The sequence below is a fragment of the Canis lupus genome, chromosome 1 (genome assembly GCF_048164855.1).
Source record: "Canis lupus baileyi chromosome 1, mCanLup2.hap1, whole genome shotgun sequence".
Lineage (NCBI taxonomy): Eukaryota > Metazoa > Chordata > Mammalia > Carnivora > Canidae > Canis > Canis lupus.
In genome coordinates, this window is record NC_132838.1 from 103,649,503 (window position 1) to 103,675,782 (window position 26,280).

At 55.2% G+C, this 26,280-nt stretch overlaps 2 protein-coding genes across 4 annotated transcripts; both read left to right on the plus strand.

Annotated features, from left to right (window-relative positions):
• The first annotated feature begins 373 nt into the window (after nucleotides 1–373).
• MBOAT7 (membrane bound acylglycerophosphatidylinositol O-acyltransferase MBOAT7) lies at nucleotides 374–12,623 on the plus strand. Of its 2 annotated transcripts, none has more exons than XM_072844394.1 (8): nucleotides 374–535; nucleotides 1,232–1,310; nucleotides 1,413–1,542; nucleotides 2,034–2,160; nucleotides 4,049–4,208; nucleotides 6,262–6,622; nucleotides 8,472–8,648; nucleotides 11,617–12,623. In XM_072844394.1, the coding sequence occupies exons 2-8, from the start codon at nucleotides 1,235–1,237 to the stop codon at nucleotides 12,002–12,004; spliced, it is 1,419 nt and encodes a 472-aa protein (XP_072700495.1). In that variant the 5' UTR covers nucleotides 374–535; nucleotides 1,232–1,234; the 3' UTR covers nucleotides 12,005–12,623. The 2 variants fall into 2 exon arrangements, with proteins under 2 accessions (XP_072700495.1, XP_072700497.1); XM_072844396.1 differs by lacking the exon at nucleotides 374–535 and adding an exon at nucleotides 648–666.
• A 211-nt stretch (nucleotides 12,624–12,834) lies between these two features.
• On the plus strand, nucleotides 12,835–26,209 carry TMC4 (transmembrane channel like 4). Of its 2 annotated transcripts, XM_072844220.1 has the most exons (15): nucleotides 12,835–12,992; nucleotides 13,622–13,835; nucleotides 15,555–15,700; nucleotides 15,823–16,055; nucleotides 16,149–16,270; nucleotides 22,109–22,256; nucleotides 23,145–23,312; nucleotides 23,516–23,679; nucleotides 23,939–24,065; nucleotides 24,297–24,394; nucleotides 24,605–24,788; nucleotides 25,077–25,207; nucleotides 25,317–25,472; nucleotides 25,768–25,846; nucleotides 25,951–26,209. In XM_072844220.1, the coding sequence occupies exons 1-15, from the start codon at nucleotides 12,842–12,844 to the stop codon at nucleotides 26,026–26,028; spliced, it is 2,199 nt and encodes a 732-aa protein (XP_072700321.1). In that variant the 5' UTR covers nucleotides 12,835–12,841; the 3' UTR covers nucleotides 26,029–26,209. The 2 variants fall into 2 exon arrangements, with proteins under 2 accessions (XP_072700321.1, XP_072700323.1); XM_072844222.1 differs by lacking the exons at nucleotides 25,077–25,207; nucleotides 25,317–25,472.
• Nucleotides 26,210–26,280: the final 71 nt, after the last annotated feature.

Here is a 26,280-nt window from a genome sequence, read left to right on the forward strand (position 1 = left end):
GCCGCCCCTCGGGCTGGGCTCCTGTTGGCCCCGCCCCCTCCGAGCCCTGTCTGTGGCCCCGCCTCCTCAGGAAAAAACAGACTCCGCCTATCTCCTAATCTGAGCCACTGGTACCCAACCATCTCCGGAAAAAACCGACGCTATGACCCCGCCTACGTCCGCCCGCAGCTCTTGGCCCCGCCTACATCCGAACAGAGACTTCCGAAGTACACCGAAGCCTGTGGCCCCGCCTCCAAGCTGCCGCCGATTCTGCCCGAGGGAACCCGAAGCGGAGGCCCCGCCTCCTTCCTCCGAGGCCTCGCCTCTTTACGTGCTCTGGGCTCGGCTGCCGTGAGGTCCAGGTGCAGCGGCCGAGGGGTGCTCGCGGGCGCGCGGAGCAGGACGCTTCCCTGCCTGGCCCGCAGCCTGACGGAGCCGCGCACCGGCCCGGGACCGCGCGCGCCGGGCGAGGGAGGCGTGGCCGGATCCGGGGCGCCGGTGGGCCGGGACTGCTCCGCCGCCTTCTGCCCGGCGGGCAGCGCGGAGCCGGGCCCAGGTGGGCCGGAGCGGGGCGCCTCGGGGGCGAGGCGGGGGCGCTTGCGGACCGGCGGGCCGGCCCGGGCGGGTGTGGCGCCGAGAGCGCGGCGGAGCGCGGGGTGGCGTAACCGCCTGTGGCTCTGCCGGGAGGTCTGACTTGCGCCGGGGGGAACTGGGGCGCTGGGGTGGACCGTCCTCCGGGCTTCAGGTGGGAGAAGGGTCTGCAGCTCCGGAGGAGGTGGAGGCTGGAGGCTGAAACCTGGGTTATCGGAGAGGGAGGGTTGAGTCGCTGGGTCCTCGAAGGAGGAGGAGGAGGCCGGGAGATCTGGAATCCTGCGCTCTCCAAGGGAAGGGCCTGGGACAAGGGTTGTTGCTGGGTTCTCAGAGCGATATCTCAATCCCTGGGACCTCAGTGGGGGCGGGGGGAGTTGCTTTGATTTCTGGGATCGCAGAGAGAGGGCCTGAGAGGTCTGGGTTCCTGGTTCTCACAGGGGAAGAGGACTGGTGGCCCGGGTTCTCAGAAAAGCGGAGCTGGGGGGTAGATTTCTTTAACCTCGAAGGAGGAAGGTTCTAGAGGTACAGATTTCCGTGTTCTCAGAGGAGAGGAGCTGAGGGTAGGACTCCAGGACCCTCACAACTGGGAACTACGGGGGAGTGGGTTCCTGAACCCTCCAGGGGGGAGGGGCCTCACTAGGAACCTCTGCCCCTCCCCCAGACCATGTCGCCTGAAGAATGGACTTATCTAGTGGTGCTTCTCATCTCCATCCCCATCGGCTTCCTCTTTAAGAAAGCTGGTGAGTTAGGTTCCCTCCCTAGTGGAAACTGGGGGAGGGGGGGGGAACCCGGCAGGAGCTCCCTGGAAGGTTCCAGGCTTATGCTCTCCCTTCTCTTTGCAGGACCTGGGCTGAAGAGATGGGGGGCAGCAGCCGTGGGCCTGGGGCTCACCTTGTTCACCTGCGGCCCCCACACTTTGCATTCTCTGATCACCATCCTTGGGACCTGGGCCCTCATCCAGGCCCAGCCCTGGTGAGGATTTGGTGGGAGGAGGAGTGGGGAGGAGGTCTGTCCCTTTCTGCCTCTGTCTCTGGACATCTCTTGCTTATCTCTGAACTCACTGTGTCGTTTGGTCTGTTTCTCTTCCTCTCGTGCCTTTTCTTCTGGGTCTCATCCCTGTGCGATTGACCTGATCCTTAACATCCAGATCCTGTATTCAGGAGGAAGGGGCGTTTGTGTGCTGGCCCTGCCACCATTCGTGTTTGTATTATGTCTCTTTCTCCCTCCTTTTTTCTCGCCTCCTGCAGAAAAGATGGAGGCCCTGTGGGTTTTCACCCTAAAGCTTCTCCTGACCCCTTCTCATGCTCTTCTCTGGCATGGCACATTTCTGTGGGGCTGCGCCCCTTCTTCTACCACCCCCCATTTTTGGAGTGGTGGTGGGGGAGGTTCTGGAGCTAGACTCTGGGGGAGGCAGAGGCAAGGGCCCTGCACCAAACACAGCCTGCGGCCTTCCTCTGTCCCAGCTCCTGCCACGCCCTCGCCCTGGCCTGGACCTTCTCGTACCTGCTGTTCTTCCGTGCGCTCGGCCTGCTGGGCCTCCCCACCCCCACACCCTTCACCAATGCGGTTCAGCTGCTGCTCACACTCAAGGTCAGATGCCCCTCCAGCCCCTCTTTGTACCCTTGAACTCCCATTTTCACCTCCTCCTTCCCGACCTACTCCCGTGGGGAGCAGGGGAAGTGGGGTCTTACCTCCCCCGCACCCCAGGACGTGGGAAGGTACCTCCTTCATGCTCTGGGGCAGATCTTCACCTCTCAGCTATTCCCTGGGGTAGAGAAGTACACCCACACCCCCATCTATGTAATGTAACCGTAGGTGTTTGCCATTTGCCAGAGGTGAGCTAAGTGCTTTACCAACGTGTTCTCCAGGAGCATGTGTTGGTAGCAAACCATTTAGCAAGGTAGGAGAAACAGCTTTGGAGAGAAAGCACTTCTCTAAGGGCACAGAACCAGGACACCGATGTCTGGCTCTTTATCACCTGGGAGAATGAGTGAAAGCAGATTCCCAGGCCCCACCCCAGACTGAAAAGTCAGGATTTCCCATGTGCAAGGCTCCAGCAACATATCAGGGCACAGGAAAGTCACACAAGGTTGTGAACCCAGTGTCCTCAGCGTCCCAGGTTCTCGGGTGGCAAGGCAAGGACAGGCAGGAGTTGGTCAGCAAAGAGTTGGAGGGAGAGCCTTTCAGGATGTAGGACCAGGGTGTGGAAGGGAGCAGGCTGGGTTGCATCAACGGTGTGCCAGCCATAGCGAGTGTACATCGGGAGAAGGAAGGGGAATGGGCCCAAGGTGTGGGCTTTGGGCTTCTTATGGGGCCCAGGAGCCACTGGGAGTGGTCTTTTGGTTTGTTGCCAGAAGAGGTAATGGGACCAGGTTTATGTGTTTGGAAATATGCTCTGGATACTGACAGAATTGTCACAGAAAGGGCAAGAAGGGATGAGGATGGTCTCCTTGATCAAAGTCCTGCTGACTGGCAGTGGCAGCTTGATACAGTCAGAGCTCCAGCAGGAAATGCTGCATTTGGGACACTTTGAGGAGTTCTTCTTTACAGCAGTGGGGGCAGGATGTAGAAGAGCCAGAGGGGACAGTGAGGAATCCTGGACCAGCAGCTGGGGAGCCCAGGGCCGAGAAGAGGGCCAGGTAGTGCAACCTGAAGGGAAGACATTGTGCAGAGCCCTCCCTCCATCTTGACACGGTCCGTCCATCAGTGAAGGGGCACAGCCAGGCCCTGGGGATCTTACAAGGGAAGAAGAGCCCAGTGCTCAATCCTGCCTGCCCCCTCTCCACCCTGGGCTTTCTATGGGCCAAACCTGAGAGGAAGCTGGAAGCCCAGCTGAGGCCTGCTGCTGTAGGCTCAGCCTGAGGTCTGCAGAGAAGGGGGGGTGGGGGCGGGGGGGGCAGGGAACCAGGGTGAACCCATTCAGCCTCAGCGGAGTGTAGGGGACAGACTCTGAGACCTGCGGGATCAGATCTGGGAAGTAAGGCAGGTTCCTGGTCTGAGCAGTTCAGGCTGCTGGTGGCCTTTGCTGAGGGGACTGGGAGGGGACCCGCTCTGTGGAGTGAGTAGCACAACGCTCCACTCTGGATGTGTCGAGTCTGAGGAACCTGGCAGGCATCCAAGTCCTAATGACAGGAGTCACCCTGAGTGGTTTTGGGGGCTGGAGGGAGGAACCCAGACTAAGGATACAGTTTGTGGAGGTCATGAGATCGTGGCTGGTATCAAGCCACAGAGGACAGAAGAACCTGGAAGGGGGAACAGAGAGATGGAAGGGCCCAGAAGGGAGTGCCCAAAGCCCTCAGCTAGCAGAAGCTGCTACCGGGCCACCTCTGATTCCAGAGGCCCAGAGCTGCCCCTGGAATAGAAGCTCGGCTCCTAGTGGCACGCTGGCCGCAGCACCCCTTGGCTGCTGAGAGGAGTGGGGGCGAGGAGGTCCTGTTGTCTGATGTGTCTGTACCCTACGTGTGCCCCCTGCTCCCAGCTGGTGAGCCTGGCCAGTGAAGTACAGGACCTGCACTTGGCCCAGAGGAAGGAAATGGCCTCAGGTTTCAGCAAGGGGCCCAGCCTGGGGCTCCTGCCTGACGTCCCCTCCCTGATGGAGACACTCAGCTACAGCTACTGCTACGTAGGAATCATGACAGGTGAGTGTGCCTGTGCCCCCATCCCGTCACCCTCTCGGCTCCATTCTGCACCCTGACTTTGGTGCCTGCCCTGTGTTCCTGCCTCCATCCCAGTGTCTGCTCCTCTAAAGGATGAGCATCTAGGCCTGGGTTTATGTCAAGCTTTCCCGCTGCTCCTCCAGAGTAGAGACAGACTGTTCTCCGCCTAAATGATTTCCTGTGGCTTCTTGGGAACAAATAGGAGATGAGGGAGAATGACCTATGGAAGCCTGAGGTTTCTGCCATGCAGGGAATAAATACATTCCACTCCCACGTTAGCCTCAGGAGGTAGTTTCCACTGACACAGACCTCCTAGGCGGTTTTCTGTTTGATGACTGCTGTCCTGATCTCTGATCCATGTGTTCGCCCACTTCAAACTGCATCCCATTCACTAGCTTTAAGTCTAGTTGCAGAGCCATGCAACCTTCACCACCACATCACTGTAGGACAGTTGTATCACCTTCCCAGGCCCCAGCTCCTGGAAACCACCGCAGACTTGCCCCTTTGGATCATTATGAATGGAATCCCACTCAATCTGGTCTTTTTTTGTGACATGTGACGTGGCCGCTTCTGTTCATCCCCACGGCCCCCTCCCCAGGCCAGGTCATGAGTGTATCTCCGGCTTGACAGCTCTTTCCTGTCTTCCTTTCCATCAGTGACCCCTGGCAGTCTCAGCCCTGCTCGAGGGATGAAGGGAAATGCTATTCCAGCACTTCCCAGCACTTCCTAGCCTACGCTGGTTTCCTAGCTCTCAGCACAGGACACCCCCCCCCCCCCGCCCCCATCCTTGGTGCCTGCAAGGCCAGCGACCTGGCCTCTGCGACCCTCTGGCTTCTTCTCCCACCTCTCTTCCTCTCCAGATGCACCACTCTACCTTCTCCCTCATGCAGAGCTCACTCCCATCCCACGGGGTCTGGCTTATGCATCCCCATCTTTCTCGGGGACTTGTCTCCATAGCCCTCCTTCTCTAGGTCTTTGTTCCTCACCATCTGGCTGCTCTGTCCTCTTTCTTTCTCTCTCAGTCCTGTGAACTCCCTCTCTCCAGTGTCTGTCTTTCTTTTAAGATTTTACTTATATTTTTAGTTTTTTTCCTTCCAAACTTTTATTTAAATTCAAGTTAGTTAACACATAGTGTCAGATTGGTTTCAGTGGTAGAATTCAGTGATTCAGCACTTACATGCAACGCTCAGTACTCATCCCAGCAAGTGCTCCCTTAATGCCAGGCACCCATCCTGCCCATCTCCCACCCACCTGCCTCTATCAGCCCTCAGGTGGTTCTCTATTGTTAAGAGTCTCTTATGGTCTGCTTCCCCCAACCCTTTTTAAGATTTTATTTATTCATTTGAGAGAGAGAGAGCACAAGTGGGGGGTGGGGGGCAGGAGAGGGAGATTGAAAAGCAGTTTCCAGCTGAGCAGAGAGCCTAACACAGGGCTTGATCCCAGGACCCTGAGATCATGACCTGAGCTGAAGGCTGACACTTCACCAACTGAGCCACCGAGGTGCACCGCTTCCATTTCCCGTGTTCATTTGTTTTGTCTCCTAAATTCCACACATGAGTGACAGCACGCGTGTTTGTCTTTCTCTGACTGACTTATTTCACTTAGCATAGTGCCCTCTGGTTCCCTCCACAGCTAGGATTTCAGTCTTTTTGATGGCTGAGTAATATTCCATTGTAGATACACATTGCACTTAAGATTGTGTTTTTAAGTAATCTCTATACCCAGCACCCAATGTGGGGCTGGAACTCATGACCCCCAAGATCAAGAGTCTGCTCACTCATTGATTTCTTGTCCTTTTTTCTCTGAGTGTCACTCCCCTTGTTCTGGGTTTCAGACCCCTCTCCCTCCTCCTCGCCCCTCCCCCCCCATCTCCCCAATCTCAGGCCTCTGGCCTCCTTCCTCCTGTTGGAGGTTTCATAACCCTCTCCCCGCAGCTCCCCAGTCTCAGGCCCCCCGGACGTCAGACACTAGCTGTGGCCACCCTCCCAGCCAGGGATGTCTGACCAGCCACCCTCCCTCCTCCCTCCTGCCACAGGCCCGTTCTTCCGCTACCGCACCTACCTGGATTGGCTGGAGCAGCCCTTCCCGGGAGCCGTGCCCAGCCTGCGGCCCCTCCTGCGCCGAGCCTGGCCGGCCCCCCTCTTCGGGCTGCTATTCCTGCTGTCCTCACACCTCTTCCCGCTGGAGGCCGTGCGCGAGGACGCCTTCTACGCCCGCCCGCTGCCCGCCCGCCTCTTCTACATGATTCCCGTCTTCTTCGCCTTCCGCATGCGCTTCTACGTGGCCTGGATTGCCGCTGAGTGCGGCTGCATTGCTGCCGGCTTCGGGGCCTACCCTGTGGCCGCCAAGGCCCGGGCCGGGGGCGGCCCCACCCTCCAATGCCCACCCCCCAGCAGGTCAGGCAGTGGGAGGGAGGCTTCCCAAGACCCGGCAGGCCCCATCACCACAGGCTGGTCATGCCCCTAGCAGGGAGGAGAGTGGGGAGCAAGGGAGCAGGTTCATCACCTGTTGTCAGAAGAGTGTCGCCCACCTACCCCTGTCCTAGGGAGCAATACTCCCCATACCTTCCACTGCCCCTTGTGCTACTGCTTGTCACCTCTTGGGATGGCGAACTGCTCTCTGTTGTTAGGAGAGGGAAGATGGTCTTTTAGCAACCATGCACTGCCCTTCTGTTGCCATGGAAGTGTTACCCTGGTAACTCGGTTGTTCCTGGTTACTCCAGATACCATCTTTGGGCTGTGATGGGGCCCCACCCTTTGTTGCTAGGGAAATGGTACCCTGGCAACTAGACTGCCCCTCTATGCCAGAGAAGCACTTCCCTAGTAACCGTGGCCTGCCCCTTCCAGCCACAAGACTTGCTTTTCATTGCTGTGTAAATAGCATCCCCTTTAAACCTCTCTCTGTGGCTAGAAGCCAGCACACACACACCCAACCATGGGCTGTACTAGCAGCCTGCACCTTCTAAGCAAATGGCATCCCTGACCATGCTGCCCTCTGCACAGAGGGGATGGCACTCCTAGCCACCGCAGGTCACTTTCCTACCGTTGCCAAGGACATACCCTGGTAACTATGGAGTGACCTTGTTGGCAATGCTGCAGCCCTCACCTCACCCCTTTCTTTAGTTGTTGGGTAGGTCACACTGCCAGTAACTAGGGGCATCTTGTTGCTAAGGAAGTGTTGCCCCTGTGTTGCTAGGGAAATGATGCTCCTAGCAACTGGGAATGGACTGCCCCACTGTTCCTAGCAAACATGGGTGGCCTTCTACCTGGGGCTGAGGCTGGGCAAAGCAGCCTGTCTATGTAAATTATGAATTCCTCCTTGCCCGGATTGGGGCATCCCCTAGTAGTCACAGACAGCCATTCCATTAAGGGGGAAGTAGCACCCCCAAACGAATTTCAGCCACTGCCCTGGTAACCACGAGTGGACCTCCAGTTACTAGAGAGAGTGTCTCCCAGAAAATGTCAAGCAGAAACTGAAGGCTTTTCTAAATCTACTGAGCCCCACTTTTAATAGATGGCTCCCATCCCATTATCAGAAACTACCAACGGCTCAGATGGGTGCAGAATGTTCACCACTGTTGGGGATGTTGACACCAGGGATCCAGGAACCACCGTGTTGCTGGAGATGACACTTCTTAAGTCATCATAGGACCAATAACCAGGAAAGGCCCTTTCTGGAAGCATTTCTAAACATCCCAGGCCTTTTTGCTAAGGAATGCCCTTTTTCTAGCAACAGAGACTGTCCTGGTGTCACATGGGTCAGAACATCTCCCTAGCAACCACAGACCACCTCATTGTTAGGAATGCTACTTCCCTAGCAACCACAGTATCTTCCCCACTTAGAAGGGACCATACTTGGAAGCTTCTCGGAATATAGTGAGCTTGGTTGCTAAGGAATGGCCTTTCCCTAGCATCAGAGACCAGTGAAGGATCAGGTTGCTAAGGACTCATAGCTTAGCAACTGTAGCTCTTCCAGGCTCTTCCTTGCTGTTGCAGCCCTGTTACCAAGAGGAGGACCCCATTGTCAGTGAACTGTGCCCCTCACCTCCACTAGTCTTAGTCCCGGAAAAGCCCCCCCGCCCCAACCCTGTTGCCCTAGCAAATGTGACAGCCAGAGCTATTGCCTGGCCGTGATCCCCTCCTGAGTGTCTGGGGCTAGGACAGTAACCAGCGTCGGGAGGGGGCCTGGCTGAGCTGCATGTCTGTCCCCCACCCTCATCCTCCACCCCCCACCCCCCACCCCCAGTCCGGAGAAGGCGGCTTCCCTGGAGTACGACTATGAGACCATCCGCAACATCGACTGCTATGGCACTGACTTCTGCGTGCGGGTGCGGGATGGCATGCGGTACTGGAACATGACGGTGCAGTGGTGGCTGGCACAGTATATCTACAAGAGCGCACCTGCCCGCTCCTATGTTCTCAGGTGAGCCCGCCCGCCTTGGGAAAACTCGGAACTACATCTTCCGGCAGCACTTGGGGCTGCCTGCCGGCTCCGCGGTCGGGCCTCCTCCCAATAGAGTCACGGGAGTTGTAGTTTCTGGAGGCTGTTGCCCTGCCATTGATTCGCATTCCTCTGGGAGGTAAATCATTCCCCCTCTCTGGGCCTCAGTTTCTACTTCCGTCCTGTCAACCTCATTCGACAGAAGCAATGTACTGAATCCTATGGACTCTGGTCAGACTTTCTGGAATCTTGGCCCTACCAACTACAGAGAAACCTTAATGAATGAGCTGACCTGTGTCCTCAACTCCTGAATGGGAGTCATGATGTTACCTGCTTCATAGTTTGATGTGAGGATGAAGGGAGATAAAGTGTGAAATGTAGTCACTGTGGGGCCCGCCAGGTGGGTGGTGACCCTACATTAGATTTTTTCCATCATTCATCTTATATTTCTTGAGTGAAAACTTTGTGCCAGATACTGCTATGTTTACAACCTTATGATGTAGAACTGAGGCTCAGAGGGTTAGGTAACCTGCCTAGTGTTACTCAGCTTTCCCAGAACCAGCAGATGAGGTCAGGACGCAGCTGACAGAGTCTTGTAATGAAGCCAGACTTACTGGGTGCTGGGGTCGGGGTCTGGCACCAACTGGATGTGGGAATAAGAAAGTGCAGAGATGACACAGCACACCAGGTGGTGGCTGGGGGAACGAAGGGCACAGAAGGGCCCTTCCCGAGATGGGGAGACTGGGCAGGAGGCAGTTTCAGGACTGGGTCAGATGAGGGAGCAAAATGGCTCTAGTGTCACTTAACCCGGGGTGACAGTTGCGTTCAGCTGAGGTTACCGGATACGCTGTTAGTTACGTGACTGGCACATAAGGAGGTCGGTGTGAGAAGCAGACACTCCGGTATCATCAGGTAGAGGCAATATGGAAGGCTCTGGAGCCGAGCACCAGGTCAAAGTCCAGGGGGCTCCAGACATTAGACATTCTCAATGGGTGGGGGAGGGAGAGTTTGTGCCACACTCCTTGGCGGGGCGGGGAGCGGGCATTCATCAACAGCTAGAAACGTTGTCATAACCGGGAGGTGCTACTGGCATCCAGTGCTTAGAGGCAGAGATGCTCCTCAACATCCTGGGAAGCACAGAATGGCCCCCACCATAACACAGAATGACCTGGCTCCAAATGTCGTAGTGCTGAAATTGAGAAACCCTGGTGTGGACTAGGGACGAGGAGGAGCCGGCAAAGACCCACCCCATGAGATGGAGGCCAGTCAGGAAAGTGTTCCTTCCCAGATGGGAGCCAAGTGAACCGAGTGTTTCAAGGAAGGAGGGGTTACTTGTGTCTGGTGACTTGTGTCAGGAGCTTCAGCACGGGGTTGGGAGGGGAGGAGAAAGTCCCCGGCAGCCTTGATGCAGCCTTGACAGGAGCAGTTTGGTGGTGGAAGCAAAAGCAGTTGGAGTGGGTTCCAGGGAGGACAGAAACGGGGAAGGGTTGAGGGGAGCGTGGACTGGTCCTTGGAGAGTGTTCACTGCCAGACAGGGCGAGCAGAGGAGGATCCATGCCTAGTGTTGCCGTGTACCTGTGTGGGGTCCTAGGTCCCCAGGCGCCATCCGTGTGCATCCTGCTGCCCTGCTTCCCCCTGTTGGGGACCATCATTGCAAAGCTCCTGACCCAGAGAATTTTTCCTCCACTATAGGTGGAAAAGAAAGAAAACCGTTTTGTTAATGAGCTAGCATTAAGCCAAGCTGTGATGCACGTCGTCGCTTGTAACCCGCTAGGGAGATTACCAACACGGAAAGCTCACCTTCTTGTAGACCCACCTGTCACAGCCCACTGTGCAGCACGTGCTTGAGAGACACGATGGTAACTTGCCCTCCGGCAGGGACTCAGCAGCTCCGTTTGCCACCCATTCCTTCATGTTCTTCCTCAGTTGGGCTGGTGACCGAGGGCAGCCACTGGTGCTGCTCAATAGGAAGACTGGAACGTGTGCCTATGACGAGCAGGTGGCAGCGTGGTGCCAGGTGCTGGGATGGGCCCCCACAGTGGTGGGGAGACAGGGACCCTGTAGATCTCGCAGAGGTGGCACCACCTCCCTCCAGAAAAACATTCATGGATTGCGATGTTTTTATCTACACCCAAAGGACAGAGGAAAGAGTCTCAAACACTAGGTTTTCCAGGGAAGTAGCCAAGAAGAGAGAGAGAGAGAAAGGTCTCCCCTTTCGATAGCAAGGAAAATTCAGCCTTTTTATGGACTCTGTGTGCCCCCCAAGAATGAGAGGGCAGCATCATTGTGTCACCAGGTGTCATCAGCACCCTGATAAGCCAGAGGGAAAAGTTGATGCCACAGACCAGGAAGAGCTCCATCCCCACCCCAGGCCGTGGTCCATGGCAGAGCCTGCTGTGACTTCTGTGTCTTCCATGCGCGTGCCTGAGTTTGTGGGTCTTCTATGGAAAACACGTTTGGGTCAGAGAAAGAGGAGACCATGGCTGGAGATTTCTGAGTCCTCATGAATCAGGAATTATACTGATCCCAAAAGGAAGTGGCTGGAGGCTCAGGTTCTTGGGTCTTAAGGACAGATATGATAAGAGGGAGTTAACCAGATTCCTGAAGAGTAGTGACTCCTGGGTCTGAGGGAGGAGGGGGCTGAGGGGCCTGAACTCCTGGGTCTGAGGGAGGAGGGGGCTGAGGGGCCTGAACTCCTGGGTCTGAGGGAGGAGCGGGCTGGGACTCTGGACTCCTGGGTCTGAGGGAGGAGGGGGCCGAGGGGCCTGAACTCCTGGGTCTGAGGGAGGAGGGGTGGGGCCTGGACTCATGGGTCTGAGGAGGAAGGGGCTGGGGCCTGGACTCCTGGGTCTGAGAGAAGAGGGGGCTGGGGGGCCTGGACTCCTGGGTCTGAGGGAGGAGGGGCTAGGGGGCCTGGCTCCCGGGTCCTGAATCTCGGCCTCTCCCCCAGGAGCGCCTGGACCATGTTGCTGAGCGCCTACTGGCACGGCCTGCACCCTGGCTACTACCTAAGCTTCCTGACCATCCCGCTGTGCCTGTCGGCTGAGGGCTGCCTGGAGTCAGCCCTGCGGGGGCGGCTCAGCCCTGGGGGCCAGAAGGCCTGGGACTGGGTGCACTGGTTCCTGAAGATGCGCGCCTACGATTACATGTGCATGGGCTTTGTGCTGCTGTCCCTGGGAGACACCCTCCGGTACTGGGCCTCTGTCTACTTCTGTGTCCACATCGTGGCTGTGGCCGCCCTGCTGCTGGGGCTGGCCCTGGGTGGGGGCAGCCCCGGCCGCAGGAAGACGTCACCCCAGGCCGCCAGCCTCGCCCCAGAAAAACTCCGGGAGGAGTAGGCCACCGCCGTGACACTCCTTTGCCCGCCACTGCAGCCACTAAGCTTCTGCCTGGGAATTCCATGAACCAGGCTGCTGTCTCCTTTCCCAGAAAGAGCCCCTGATTGGGCTGGGGCCTGGAGAGGATTCCCTCAGCTCTGCACCCCACCCTCCCCCAGCAAGGCAGGGCTGCTCTCCCTGCTCCCCTGCCCTGACCCGAGGGCTCAGGAAGCTCAGACTTCCCTTCTGGAAAGTTCAGGTGTTGTCTAGAAGAATCTCCCTTGGTCCCTGCCCCAGCTGCCAGGTCTTCAGAGCGAGCTACCCACTCCCCAGCCCCCCAACAGGGCCACGGGGATTCTCGGGCAAATTCCCTGTTTCTGGCTCCATGGTGTGGGGCCGGGAGCCTCAGGGCAGGCCCTGGGAGTGGGAACCTCTCTCGTGGGCTTTCCCCCTTTCATCAAGCAGTGTTTCAGGCCGGGAAGGGAACATTTCACAACGGGTAAACTGAGGCAGCTAGGAGCTGCAGCTTCCATCTGAGCCACCTCAGGGTCCCAGTGCTTCTGTCACCCTCTTGTCATTTTCTGGCCTAAGGTAGGGTCAGACTATGTGAACCTCCCCCAATAAAATGTTCCAAGAGGTCTGTATGTGTGTCTATGAGTGACCACCAGGTGTGGGGCTCACACAGCCGCTGCAGGATGGGCGCTGCAGGATGGGCTCGAGCCAGGCTCCCTGGTGTCACACTGGCATCTGGGGGTTTCGGTTCCCAGAAGACCTTTCGAGCAGCCGCCCTGTTGGTTGATGACAAGTGCTTCGGATTCCCCTCCCTGAGCCACCTGGTGGCCAGGTATGGACCTGCCCATGTCCCTTCCTTACCTGCGGCTGACCGCGCCCAGCTGGCCGCTGGAGACGGAAACAGTTTCACCTGCGGCCATGGAAGAGCGCCCGACATGGGAACCGGAGGCCTGGGGCTCCCCTGGAGGGTGGCTGGCACCCCGGGAGGCCAGAGCAGGTGGGGGCGTGGGAGGGGGTCCAGCCCCTTGGGCTGGTGGAAGTCCTGAGGGAGGCAGGGACCGGAGGCTGAAACTCCAGGGTCCAGAGGGCAGAAGGGGGAGGGTTAAATTCCTGGTTGTCTGAGGGAGAAGGGAACCAGGAGCTAGGACTCCTGTGTCCTGGGGAGCAGTAGAGGGGAGAAGAGGGGGGGCAGGGTTGCAAACTCCTGAGCAAGAGGAAAAAGGAAATTGAAGACTGGGTTCCTCAGCCCTGAGGAAGGAGGGGTCTAGGGAGCCCACATTTCAGTGCTTACAGAGGGGACATGGGGCCTGGACTCCTGGGTCTGAAGGAGGAGGGACTGGGGACCTGGATTCCTGGGTCTGAGGGAGGAGGAGCAGGGGCCTGGGCTCCTGGGTCTGAGGGAGGAGGAGCAGGGGCCTGGACTCCTGGTCTGAGGGAGGAGGAGCAGGGGCCTGGGCTCCTGGGTCTGAGGGGAGGGGCTGGGGGCCTGGAGTCCTGGTCTGAGGGAGGAGGAGCAGGGGCCTGGGCTCCTGGTCTGAGGGAGGAGGAGCAGGGGCCTGGGCTCCTGGGTCTGAGGGAGGAGGCTGGGACTCCCGCGCCCTCCCAGCCCCTTCTTTTCCACCCCAGGCCCATCGCTCTCCTCTGTGCTGAATGAGCTCCCCAGTGCTGCAACCCTTCGGTACCGGGGCCCTGGGGTTCTTCCGTGGGGGGCATCGGAGGAGGAGGAAGAAGATGGAGAGAGGAGACTCCAGACCATGGCAGAAGCCGCCCAGCAGGAGCTGGAGGAGCCCGTCCCCTCCCGGGAGCTGCCATGGCCCATGCAGGCCCGCCGGACACACAGGTGAGGCTCCGCTCCGGCTTGCCAGCGTGTGTCCTCTCCTCCTCCCTCAGCCTCTCCCTGCTTCTCTTGCCTTCTTTCCCTGTGCCTGTGTCTCTGCTTCTCTGACTCCCAGGCCTCCTGCCTCCCTGGCTCCTGGCTCCAGAACTCTCCTGTCGCCCGGGTTCGTGTGCTGGCTCTCTGCTCTGGCTCCTTCTCCCTGTGCCTGGAATCTGTGTAGTGTTTCTGTTGTGGCCTTCTGTTTTCCGAAGTTTGTCTGTCCCTCTTCCTTCTTTCCCTTCCCGGGCTACAAGATGTGCACGGCTGCTGAACAACGAACATTCTGGACAGCTCCGGCAAGACTGACAGGTTTCCCCGCTATCCAAAGGACAGCGTTGCTATGAAATCTTTCATAAACCTGCTTGGGGCGTCAAGCAAAGGGTAACACAGGTCTTCCTAAAAACAAAGGCCTGGCCCTGGAACTTTGGGAAAATGTGGGATGCCTGTGTTGTGCATTTCCACCCAGGAACAGCAGGACAGAAGAAGCAAGCACAAGGCCCTTCTGAGAATGGGGCCATGTGTCTTGAAATTGTTCTCCAAACCCCATCATTTTGTTTTTATTCTTTATTTTTTTAATGTATTTATTCATGAGAGACACAGAGAGAGAGGCAGAGACACAGACAGAGGGAGACGCAAGCTCCCTGCGGGGAACCTAATGCGGGACTCGATCCCAGGACTATGGGACCACGACCCGAGCCAAAGGCAGACGCTCAACCACTGAGACACCCAGGCCTCCCTCGTTTTGGGTTTTTATGGTGGTTTTGTTGCACAGGCGTGCTTGGTTAAATCTGTGGGCATTGGCCATGGAACTCAGCCTGCAGCCCCTCTCTCTCCCTCCAGTCTCAGGGCTGGCTCCCCCCGGCAACGAGGCCCCCACTCTTAGTCTCATCACTCAGGGCATTCCAAAGATTTTTAAAGCTCTGTGCCAGGAACGGGGACAAAACCCGATATATATATATTTTTCAGATATATATTTCTTATTATAAATCACAGGATCACACCTTCCTTTTTTTTTTTTTCCTTTTTTCCTTTTAGGTTTTGATATTTGCCTACAGAAAAGTGCATGAAACATTGTGTATACACAGAGTATTCCCATCACGGGAACCCACGGAAACTCCACGCAGGGCAGGAGACACAGCTCCACAGCTCCCAGAAGCTGCCCATGGGCCCCAAGTCACCCCCACCTCCCCACAACATCCCTTCCCAGACTTTTAAAAAATATTTTATTTATTTATTCATGAGAGACACCGAGAGAGAGGCAGAGACACAGGCCGAGGGAGAAGCAGGCTCCCTGCTGGGACCCTGATGTGGGACTTGATCCTGGATCCCAGGATCACGCCCTGGGCCAAAGGCAGATGCTCAGCCGCTGAGCCACCTAGGCATCCTATCTCAGACTTCTATGATGATCTGTTCCTCATTCTCCTGTCCAGCTTGGCCACCTGCAAGTTCATCCCTGAAGAGCACGGTGTGTGTGTGCTTGCTCCAGAGCTCCTGCAGTATCTACAGCCTGCCTGGCCTTCTATGCATTAGCTGTGTCTCTTCCTATTGCTGTAGAGGATTCCGAGTTATCGATATATTGCAATTTACTTCCCGCTCCTGCTGTTGTGTTGTTTCTCCACTTGGGGGTGTCCATTGGGAGCTGCCAGGTCCTTCCTATTCTGTCTCTGAATGTTTCCCTACCAGGAAGAGCCATACCAGGGACCAAGTGGCTCAGGGATCGGGTTCCAGAGCCTCAAATTGCGCCCTGAAGTTCCGGAGGATGAAGGAGAAGACGAAGGAAGGCCTGCACACCTTGCAACCCTGGGCGTGGACACTGAAGAGAATTGGGGGTGCGGTGGGGTTGAGGCTGGCCCCATTCCTGGGTCTGAGGGAGGAGGGGCTGGGGAATCAGGACTCCCAGGTCTGAGGGACTGTGTGTCAGGAGCCCCAGGCCTCTCTGCACCCCCTGTAGGCCAGTTTGGTGCCGGCACCGAGTCCTACTTCTCCTTGCTGCGTTTCCTGCTGCTTCTCAACGTGCTGGCGTCTGTAATTAAGGCCTGTATGACACTGCTGCCCACCTGGCTGGAAGGGACCCTCCCGGGTCCCCCTGGCTCTGACACCTCCTCGCCCTGTGGCTTCTACAACCCCAGCCCCCAAGGCCTAGTCACCTTCCCCACCCATCTCCTCAACTTGCTGTCAGGAGAGGTGCGTCCCTGGAGCCCTGGGAGACCCCCCCACCGAGCCTCAGTACCCCCCGATTCTGATTGCCTAAGCCCACGGTGAACTTTTCCTCTGCAGGGTTTTCTAGAATGGTCTCCCCTCTTCTATGGGTTCTACCCACCCCGCGCACACCTGGCAGTCACCTATCTGTGCTCCGTCTTTGTCATTGGCCTCCTGTATCTGCTGCTCATCCTCCATCGGTAAGTAACAACCGCACCCCATCCCCACCCTGGTGTCGTGGGGAAGGAGTGGTGGTGGTAGAGGACCAGTCCCCAAGAATCCAGAGTCCTGCTCCATGATCCCTTTCTCTAGTTGTATTGAAACCAAATTTTTAAAATGCCAAAGACCAGTGACAAAGATGGGCAGTTTCAACTTCCTGTGTCTTAGAAGCTTGTAGGGGAAAGTAAGATATTAGCCCAGCAAATTAAATACATCTTTTCTGGAGGGGAGAGTGCTTTATAGGAAACCAATAGGGGTGATTCATTCATTCTCACAAATATTTATTAAGCCCCTACTATGTTCTGGTCACTGTTCTAGACAGTTAGCAAAACAGGACAACAAACGAATGAAAACCTGACCGAGGGGCACCTGGGTGGCTCAGTGGTTGAGCATCTGCCTTTGGCTCAGGTCATGATCCTGGAGTCCTGGGATCGAGTCTCACGTCAGGCTCTCTGTAGGGAGACTACTTCTCCCTCTGCCTCTCTCTCTGTGTCTCCATGAATAAATAAATAAAATCTTTTTTTAAAAAAAGAAAACCTGACCGAGTTCTGTCCTGATGGAGCTGACAGTCTGCCTGGTGGAGACAGGTGATAAGCAATAAGCTATAAATGAGTCCATGACGTGGGGTGTAAGGTGATTGGGGCTCTGGACACACACACAGCAGGTGAGGTGGGGTGCCAGTGATGATAGGCCAGGCTGCTCTATGAATAGGTGCCCAGGGAGGCTTCACTGAGACAAGATCTTTATTTTTTTTTTAAGATTTTATTTATTTATTCATGAGACACACAGAGAGAGGCAGAGACACAGACAGAGGGAGAAGCAGGTTCCATGCAGAGAGCCCGACTTGGGACTCGATCCCGGGACTCCGGGATCATGCCCTGAGCTAAAGGCATACGCTCAACCGCTGAGCCACCCAGGCGTCCCAAGACAAGATCTTTAAATGAGGATGGGATGTTGAGAAGGAGAGGGATTTGGTCAAGTAAACACCCAGGGAAAGAGCATTGCAGGCAGAGGGCCTGGCCAGAGCAAGGTAGGAGGAGAGTGGTGTGCTGGAGGGTGCACTAGGCAGCCGGCTGGGGCCAGAGCAGAGGGAGGTGGGGAGAGCCGTGGAGATGCACCTGCACTCCAGAAAGGATTTGGCTGCTTTTCTGAGTGAGATGGGACTCAGCGCAGTTTCTTGACCAGATCAACCTGATTTGATTTCAGGTTCTGGCCCTGAGGGAGGGAGAGGCAAGAAGGAAAGGAGGGAGGAAAGACAGTAAGGGATGAGCAAACCCACAGGAGGTGAAATAGTCACAAGGGTTTTGCAATCCAGGCAAGAGACAGTGGTGGCTTGGAGTAGGGTGGTTGTAGGGGTCAGCTTGGGATTTTTCTTTTTTTTCCTTTTTTTTAAATTTATTTATGATAGTCACACAGAGAGAGAGAGAAAGAGAGAGAGAGAGGCAGAGACATAGGCAGAGGGAGAAGCAGGCTCCATGCACCGGGAGCCCGACGTGGAATTCGATCCCGGGTCTCCAGGATCGTGCCCTGGGCCAAAGGCAGGCGCTAAACCGCTGCGCCACCCAGGGATCCCTCTTTTCTTTTTTTTAAATTGAATTTCTACTCCCCCTCCCCCAGCTGTCTTGAGATACAATTGGCATAAATAACATTGTGTAAGTTTAAGGTGTACAAAGTGTTGATTTGGTACATTTACATATTGCAACATGATTACCGCCACAGCAATGGCTCATACCTCCACCCCCTCACATCATATCATGTCTTTTATGATGACATTTAAGATGTACTCTTGTAGGGACGCCTGGGTGGCTCAGCGATTGAGGGTCTGCCTTCAGCTTAGGGCGTGACCCTGGGGTCCCAGGAACAAGTTCCGCATCGGGCTTCCTGTGTGGAGCCTGCTTCTCCCTCTGCCTAGGTCTCTGCCTCTCTCTCTCTCTCTGTCTGTGTCTCTCGTGAATAAATAAAATCTTTACTCTTGCAGCAACTTTCAAGTATCTAACATAGATAGTACTGTTAACTATATTCAGAATGTTGTACATTAGCTCCCGAGAACTTATAATTGGAAGTGTGTAACCTTTGACCTCTACATGTCCCCATCCCCTGGTAACCACCAGTTTACTCTGTTTCCATGAGTTTAACTTTTTTAGATTCCATAAATAAGTGGTATCACACAGCGTTTGCTCTGACTTATCTCACTTAGCATAATGGCCTCAGGGTCCATCCATGTTGTTGCAAATGGCAGATCTCCTTCTTTCTCGGGGTTGAATAATACTGTTGTTATATGTGTACGTATCAGATCTTTATCCATCCATCCGTTGGCAAACAGGTTGTTTCCATATCCTGGCTATTGTTGATAATGCCATGAATGTGGGGGTGCTGATGTCTCTTGAGATCCCCCTTCCATTTCCTTTGGACATATACCCAGAAGTTTGCTTCTGGGGTTGCTGGATGAGGTGGTCGCTCTATTTTTAACTTTGGGGGGAACTTCCATACTGTTTTCCATAGTGGCTACACTGATTTACATTCCCAACAGGGCACCAGGGTTTTCTGTTTGCCACATCCTCACCAACAGGTCTTATCTCTTGTCTTCTTGATGACAGCCATTCTGACAGGTGTGATAGCTCATTGTGGTTTTGATTGGCATTTCCCTGATGATCAGTGATGATGAGCACTTGTTTGCATACCTGTTGGCCATCTAGATGTCTTAAAAAAAAAGTCTCAATTTCTCTGCCCATTTTTAAATTGAATTTTTTTCCTGTTGAGTATTGTATGTGTTCTTTTTCTATTTTTTCAATTAACCCCAGTGACAGATATGATTTGCAAATATTTTCTCTTATTCCATAGGTTGCCTTTTCATTCTATGCATTCTTTTGCTGTTCAGCGGCTTTTAAGTGTGATGGAGTCCCACTAATTCATTTTTGCTTTTGTTGCTTATGCTTTTGGTGTCCTAGCCAAAATATCATCCCCAATGAATGTCAAGGAGGTCTTGTTTTTTTTTTCCCTAGGACTTTTTCTGTTTTAGGTCTTATGTTTACATGTTTAACGCATTTCAAGTTAATTTTTGTGAGCAGTTTAAGATTGAGACCAGGTTCATTCTTCTGCATGTGGCTCTCCAGTTTTATCAGCAACATTTGTTGAAAAGACTATCCTCCCCAAGGGAATATGTGGGCTCCCTTGTCAAATCTTAGTGTTGTGTGTGTGTATATATATATTTTTTTAATATCACACATATCCAGAAAAATGCAAAAATCAAAGAATAGAGCTTGGTATGTCCCCATCCATATCAAGAAATAGAACATGACCAGCCCCTGGAAGCCCCCTCAAGATCTCAGGTTACTACATTTCCCCTGAACTCTCCCCACCCCATCCTTTCTGTTAACATCATGGGCTGCTCTGGCCTGTTTTGTTCTTCATATAAAAGGGAGACTCTGGCTGTATGTTGAGTAGAGCCCAGAGGGTTCCCTAATGATTGGATATGGGGCGTGGTGAAGCTGGGAAGTTAAGAATGACTTCAGGTGTGTTGAGCCCGAGCCCCTGGAAGGGCCACATTGCTGGCAGTTGTGATGGCAAGGGCCATGGAGAGAGTAGCCTTGGTGGGGAGCACAGTTGTGGCCGGTTTGTTCTGAAGTGGCTTCTGGACAAATGAAGGGAGCAGGTGGTTGCCCACATGGGTTCTGGAGATGGATCCAGATAGAGATGCCCATCTGGGACATGCTGGCATTCAGGCAAGACTGGGAATCCCTCAAGGGCAGGGGCTGTGGTCAAGAAGAAAATCATGGGCTTAACAAAGAAAAAGTGGAGGGTCTCCTAAATGCCAGGCACTGGGCCAGGGCCATCAGATTGGGTCCCCCTACCTTTGCACAGTTCACACAGTCCAGGAGGAGAGAACTGTGAGATAAAGAAAAAGCAACTTTTACATTAAAAATCGAATCAGCTATTTCAATGTGAGAGCAGTACTATGTAGAAAACAAATGGGGGGTACCTGGGGGGCCCAGTCGGTGAAGCATCTGCCTTTGGCTCAGGTCATGATCTCAGGGTACTGCAATCGAGCCCCACTTCGGGCTCCCTGCTCAATGGAGAGCTTGCCACTCTCTTGCTTGTGCTTTCTCTGTCAAATAAAATCTAAAAAACAACAGTTTGTTTTTTTTTAAGAAAAAAGGGATGAGATGATAAAGCAGAGATCAGTAATTATTTTCCTGATAAAGTAAAGGCCTGATAAGAAATATGTTCATCTTTTCTGGCTATATGGTGTCTCAATTAAACTCTGCTGTTGTAGGGCTAAGGCAGCTATAGCCAGTAAGTAAATGAGTGGATGTGGTTCTGTTCCAATAAAACTTCATTTACAAAAAACTGGCACCATAATTTGCCACCCCCTGTGATAGAGAATGGGAGGGGACCCTCATTAAATGAAGTGGTAGTAAAGGACTGACCTGTAGGTAGAGACCCGAAGATGAGAAGGAACGTGCCAGGTGAGCAATTAACGACCTGGACATTCTTGGCAGCAGGAACTGCATGTGCAAAGGCCCTATGGTAAGAAGAGGTTTGGAGTGTTCTGAGAAATGAAAGGCCAGGAGGAGGGACAGGATTTTGAGTTTCAAGAAGTAGGTGGGGGCTAGATTAGGTGTTTGCTGGCTGGCTGTGCTATGAAGGAGCCTAAACTTCCAGAACAAGGACGAGCTGTGGAATAGTTTTTAAGTGGTAGTACCATCTAATCTGCATAGAAAGAAGGTTCCAGGGCAGCCCCGGTGGCGCAGCGGTTTAGCGCCGCCTGCAGCCTAGGGCATGATCCTGGAGACCCTGGATGGAGTGCCACATCAGGCTCTCTGCATGGTGCCTGCTTCTCCCTCTGCCTGAGTCTCTGCCTCTCTCTCTCTCTCTCTCTCTCTCTCTCTCTCTTTCTGTGTGTGTGTGTGTCTCTATGAATAAGTAAATAATCTTTAAAAAAAAAAAAAAAAAAAAAGAAGGTTCCACCAGTGTGGGAACAGAATGGATTCAAGAGGGCGAGGGTGGAAGCAGAGGCCAGGTGGCAGTTCTGTAGTCATCCACTCAAGAGATTCTGGGGGCTTGTGCCAGGTCATTGAGGGTGGATATGGAATCTCTTTGCCCAGTTTTCTCTGCTTCCTTGTCCTCTCCCTGGGTCTTTGCCCCACTTCTTCCTTTCCCTTTCCCTTTCCCTCTTTTCCTTTCCTATCTATCTATCTATCTATCTATCTATCTATCTATCTATGAATGACACAGAGAGGCAGACACAGACAGAGGGAGAAGCAGGCTCCCCACAGGGAGCCGGATGTGGGATTCAATCCCCAGACCCAGGATCATGCCCTGAGCCTAAGGGAGACGCTCAACCGCTGAGCCACCCAGGCGTCCCTGCCCCATTTCTTTGAGTCTCAGTCCTCCACCCTTTGGGTCTTTCTCCCTCACCCCCTTCTCTGGACGTCTGTCCTTCCCTCTGAGTCTCTGACCTCTCTCTAGACCTCTTCCCTCATTTCCCTGTCCACTTTCTCTGAATCCTTTCCCAGTGGGGTCGCAGTCTCCCCTCTACATTTGTGTCTGTCCCCAGGATCTTTGTCTTTGTCACTCTGGGTCCCCGCCCTCTGCTCTCTGGAGCGCGTGGCTCTCTGCGGGGTGTCTACCTTCCCCAGTCGGCCCCTGAATCCCTCTCTTGGTCTTTGGCTCCCATGACTGTGTGTGTCTGCACGTCTCTGACTCTACTTGTCAAATTCCCAAGGTCCCAGGGTTCATTTCCCTGCTAGTCCCATAAGAGGGGTGACCCCGCCCTCACTGACCTTCCACACCCCGTCTCTGGGGCCTTCCTCTCTCAGCTCCGTGTCAGGACTGAAACAGACGCTGTTGGCTGAGTCGGGGGCCCTGACCAGCTACAGCCATCGGGTGTTCACCGCCTGGGACTTCGGCCTCTGTGGGGATGTCCACGTGCGGCTGCGCCAGCGCAACATCCTGTATGAGCTGCAGGTGAGCTCAGGGAAAGGACCAGAGGGGGCGGGGCCCAGACCCGAGACGGGGCTCAAAGCGACGCTGGGCGGAACGTTCTCCTAAGGAGGCGGGCCTTGCGAAATGAGAGGGCTGGGACGAGGCCCCAGTTGGGATACCTGATGTCAAAGGGGACAGGAAAATCAGGCAGCGGGAGGGGGGCGGGGCATGAAGCTCCTCTGCACTGGGTGAGGACTTGGGCATGGCCAGAAGGAGGCCAAGAAAGTAGAACTAGGGATCCCTGGGTGGCGCAGCGGTTTGGCGCCTGCCTTTGGCCCAGGGCGCGATTCTGGAGACCCGGGATCGAGTCCCACGTCGGGCTCCCGGTGCATGGAGCCTGCTTCTCCCTCTGCCTGTGTCTCTGCCTCTCTCTCTCTCTGTGACTATCATAAATAAATAAAAATAAAAAAAAAATAAAAAAAAGTAGAACTGGAACTCCGCCCCAGCCCATGAGGGCTGGGCGGGGCCTCGGAGGGGCGCGGTGTGGAGCCCTGGGCTGTGGAGAGGTGGGAGATCTAAATTGTCCAGTAGAGGACCATGGGGGGATTGGGACAAGAACTGCAGAAGTCTTTTTTTTTTTTTTTTAAGATTTTATTTATTTATTCATGAGAGACACAGAGAGAGGCAGAGACACAGGCAGAGGGTGAAGCAGGCTCCATGCAGAGAGCCTGATGCGGAACTCGATCCCGGGACTCCAGGATCACGCCCTGGGCCAAAGGCAGGTGCTAAACCACGGAGCCATCCAGGGATCCCCTGCAGAAGTCTTTAGAGGGTGCTGCTGTGTCAGTTCATGTTGAGCTGGGGTTCTGAACCACCTGCCGGGCCTGTCTGCGGGACTTGAGCCCACAAGGACGTCTTTCCTGGCCTCAGGTGGAGCTGGAGGAAGCTGTGGTGCGGCGCCAGGCTGCAGCGCGGACCCTGGGCCAGCAAGCCAGGGTGTGGTCGGTGCGGATCCTGCTCAATCTGCTGGTGATTGCACTCCTGGGAGCGGCCTTCTACGGAATCTACTGGGCTACAGGGGCCACCGTGGAGCTTCAGGTGTGGAGGGTCCTGGGGGAGGAGAGTCCTTCCATCCTGGAACTTACATTTCCAAGGTTGGAGGGCATCTTAGGAGGGATGGGGGTGTATGTTTGGACTTTGGGGTGCTGGAGGAAGAAAAGGCTGGGGGAGGACATTTAGCAAGGTTCTGGAGGACCAGAAGCCCAGAGCTTCTTTGCTTGATCCACCACCCTCTCTCCCAGGAGACGCCCTCTGTCCAGCAGATGCCACTGCTAAAGCTCCTGGTGGATTACCTTCCATCCATCTTCATCTCTGGGGTTAACTTCTTGCTGCCACCTGTGTTCAAGCTCATCGCCCTGCTGGAGGGCTACACCAGGAGCCACCAGATTGCTTTTATCCTGCTCAGGTTCTACCTCTGTGGGTGTGCTGGGGATGATGGCAGGGCTGGTGTGAAAGACACTGGCTCTAGTACACAAGGCACAGAAATCCCCTGGATATGGGACCCAGTGAGATCTGGATTCAAATCCTGACTCTTGTTCCATCAGAGCCTCAGTTTCTTCATTTGTGAAGTGGGAAGAATTGTGAGCGTGTTCCACATGTGGGGGGCGGAGGGGGGCTGGCATGTGGTGAACACTGGTCAGGGCTGATTCCGTTCCCCTTGCCAGGACCGTGTTTCTCCGCCTGGCATCCCTGCTAGTCCTGCTCTTCTCCCTCTGGAATCAGATCACTTGTGGGGGCAAGGCTGAGGCTGAAGAGTGTAAGACCTGTGGCTACAATTACAAGGAACTACCGGTGAGAAGGGGCCCCAAATCCTGGGTCCTTGAAGGAAAGCAGGAACTAGATGGGTTCAGACACCAGGTTTAAGAGGAAGAAGGAGCTTAAAGTGCTAGGACACCCTCCCCTTAACCCCCAACCCCCCAAAAAAAGGTTTGTTAGGATCACTTGTGATTTGGAGACTTGGATGCTTGGACCTCCAGGTGCCTGGATCTGGAGGTCTTTCTGACCCATGCCTTCCTTCCTCAGTGCTGGGAGACCCGGCTGGGGCAGGAGATGTACAAACTCCTGCTCTTTGATCTGCTGACTGGCGTGGCTGTCATGCTGCTCATCCAGTTTCCTCGGAAGTGAGCCCCCACCCCTACCCCATTTCTTTGACCTTTTGTCTGCAGGCCCCGCCCCCTCTCACCTAGTTACTTCCCTCTAGACACACCCCCTCCAGGACTGAAAACTCCACCCCTATTCAAATATATTCACTTCTGATTGGCGGGCAGGACGGCAGGGGCGGGGCAAGGCGGGCGGGCTTGCCTCTGACTTGGCCCCGCCCCGCCCCTCAGGCTGCTCTGTGGCCTCTGTCCCGGGGTCCTGGGTCGCGTGGTAGGAACCCAGGAGTTCCAGGTACCCGACGAGGTGCTCGGGCTCATCTACGCACAGACGGTGGTCTGGGTAGGGAGTTTTTTCTGCCCTCTACTACCTCTGCTCAACACGGCCAAGTTCCTGTTACTTTTCTATTTCAAGAAGGTGAGGAGTGTGGTGGATTCCTGGGTCCTGAGGAAGGAGGATGCGAGGGTCCCCAGCTACTAGCTCCTGAGAGAGAAGGGTCTGGAGGACAGACTCCTGGATGTGGGAGGAGGGGATTAGGGCGTCTTTTCCGTCCAGGGGAAGAGGGGATCCGGCCTCCCAGATCTGACGGCAGCAAAGAACCAGGGATTCTGTTTCCCTCCTGAGGAGGGGCCAGGGACAAGGACTCTTGGACGATGAAAAAGGACAGGCCAGGGCTCAGGGTCTTGTGTCTCCTTCTCCCCCCAGTTCACCCTTTTCTCCACCTGCTCCCCGGCCTCCCGCACCTTTCGGGCTTCCACAGCGAACTTCTTTTTCCCCTTGGTCCTTCTCCTGGCTCTGGCCATCTCCGCTGTTCCCGTGCTTTACAGCATCTTCCTGTAAGTGTGGCAGGGGCCTGCCTCTCCCTTCTCCTTCCCTCCTTCCTTCCACCCTCATCCAGGATTCTGAATCTTGGCCATCCTTGAACACTGTCTCTGACTTCTTCAGGATCCCACCTTCTAAGCTGTGTGGTCCATTCCAAGGGCAGTCGTCTATCTGGGCCCAGATCCCTGAGTCTATTTCCAACCTCCCTCAGACCGTCCAGAACTTTCTCTTTTTCCTGGGGACCCAGGCTTTTGCTGTGCCTCTTCTCTTAATCTCCAGGTGAGGGAGCCCAGAATCCTGGGTCTGAGTTTGTGTTCCCTGGGGGCCCCTACTGCCGGTTTCTAAGAAAGGAGGGGTTGGGGGCCAGGACTCCTGGGTCTGAGGAGGGAGGGGGCTGGGGGCCTGGACTCTTGGGTCTGAGGTTGGAGGAGCCTGGACTCCCGGGTCTGAGGGAGGAGGGGTCTGGCGGGGGTGGGGTGGGGCTGGGAGTCCAGATCCCCGGTTTCTAAGGAGCCTTTACACTGAAGATATGCTAAGAGCCCCCTGGGTATGGCTTCCATTTCCGTCCCTATAGCATCCTGATGGCATATACCCTGGCCTTGGCTAACTCCTATGGACGTCTGGTCTCTGAGCTCAAACGCCAGATAGAGACGGTGAGGCAAAGCGGGTTCATGGTAGGGGGTCCTGGATATTGAAAGAAATGGTGGGGAGCGGTCGGCCTCACCTGCACTTCTCTTTACCCTTTACCTCTACCCAGGAGGCGCAGAATAAGGTCTTCCTGGCACAGCGCGCTGTGGCACTGAGCTCGGCCACCGGGGCTCTTCGACCTCCCTAGCCCTGCTCGGGACCATGGCCCACTTCATCCTGCCCCCGGACCCTATGGAAGTCCGCACCTCATCTGTAAAAGAGAACTTGAGAAGACCCTAAGTCCCCGGCTGCGGAGATTTCCGGGGCCCTGACACCCCCTCACTCTCGCGTTAACCTTTCTCGTACCAATAAACGCCGCTGAGACTGCAGAGCGCTTTGTTTGTAACTTGCATCCTGAGCCGGCCAATCAGATTATCGGCCTCGAGAAGGCCAGCCAATC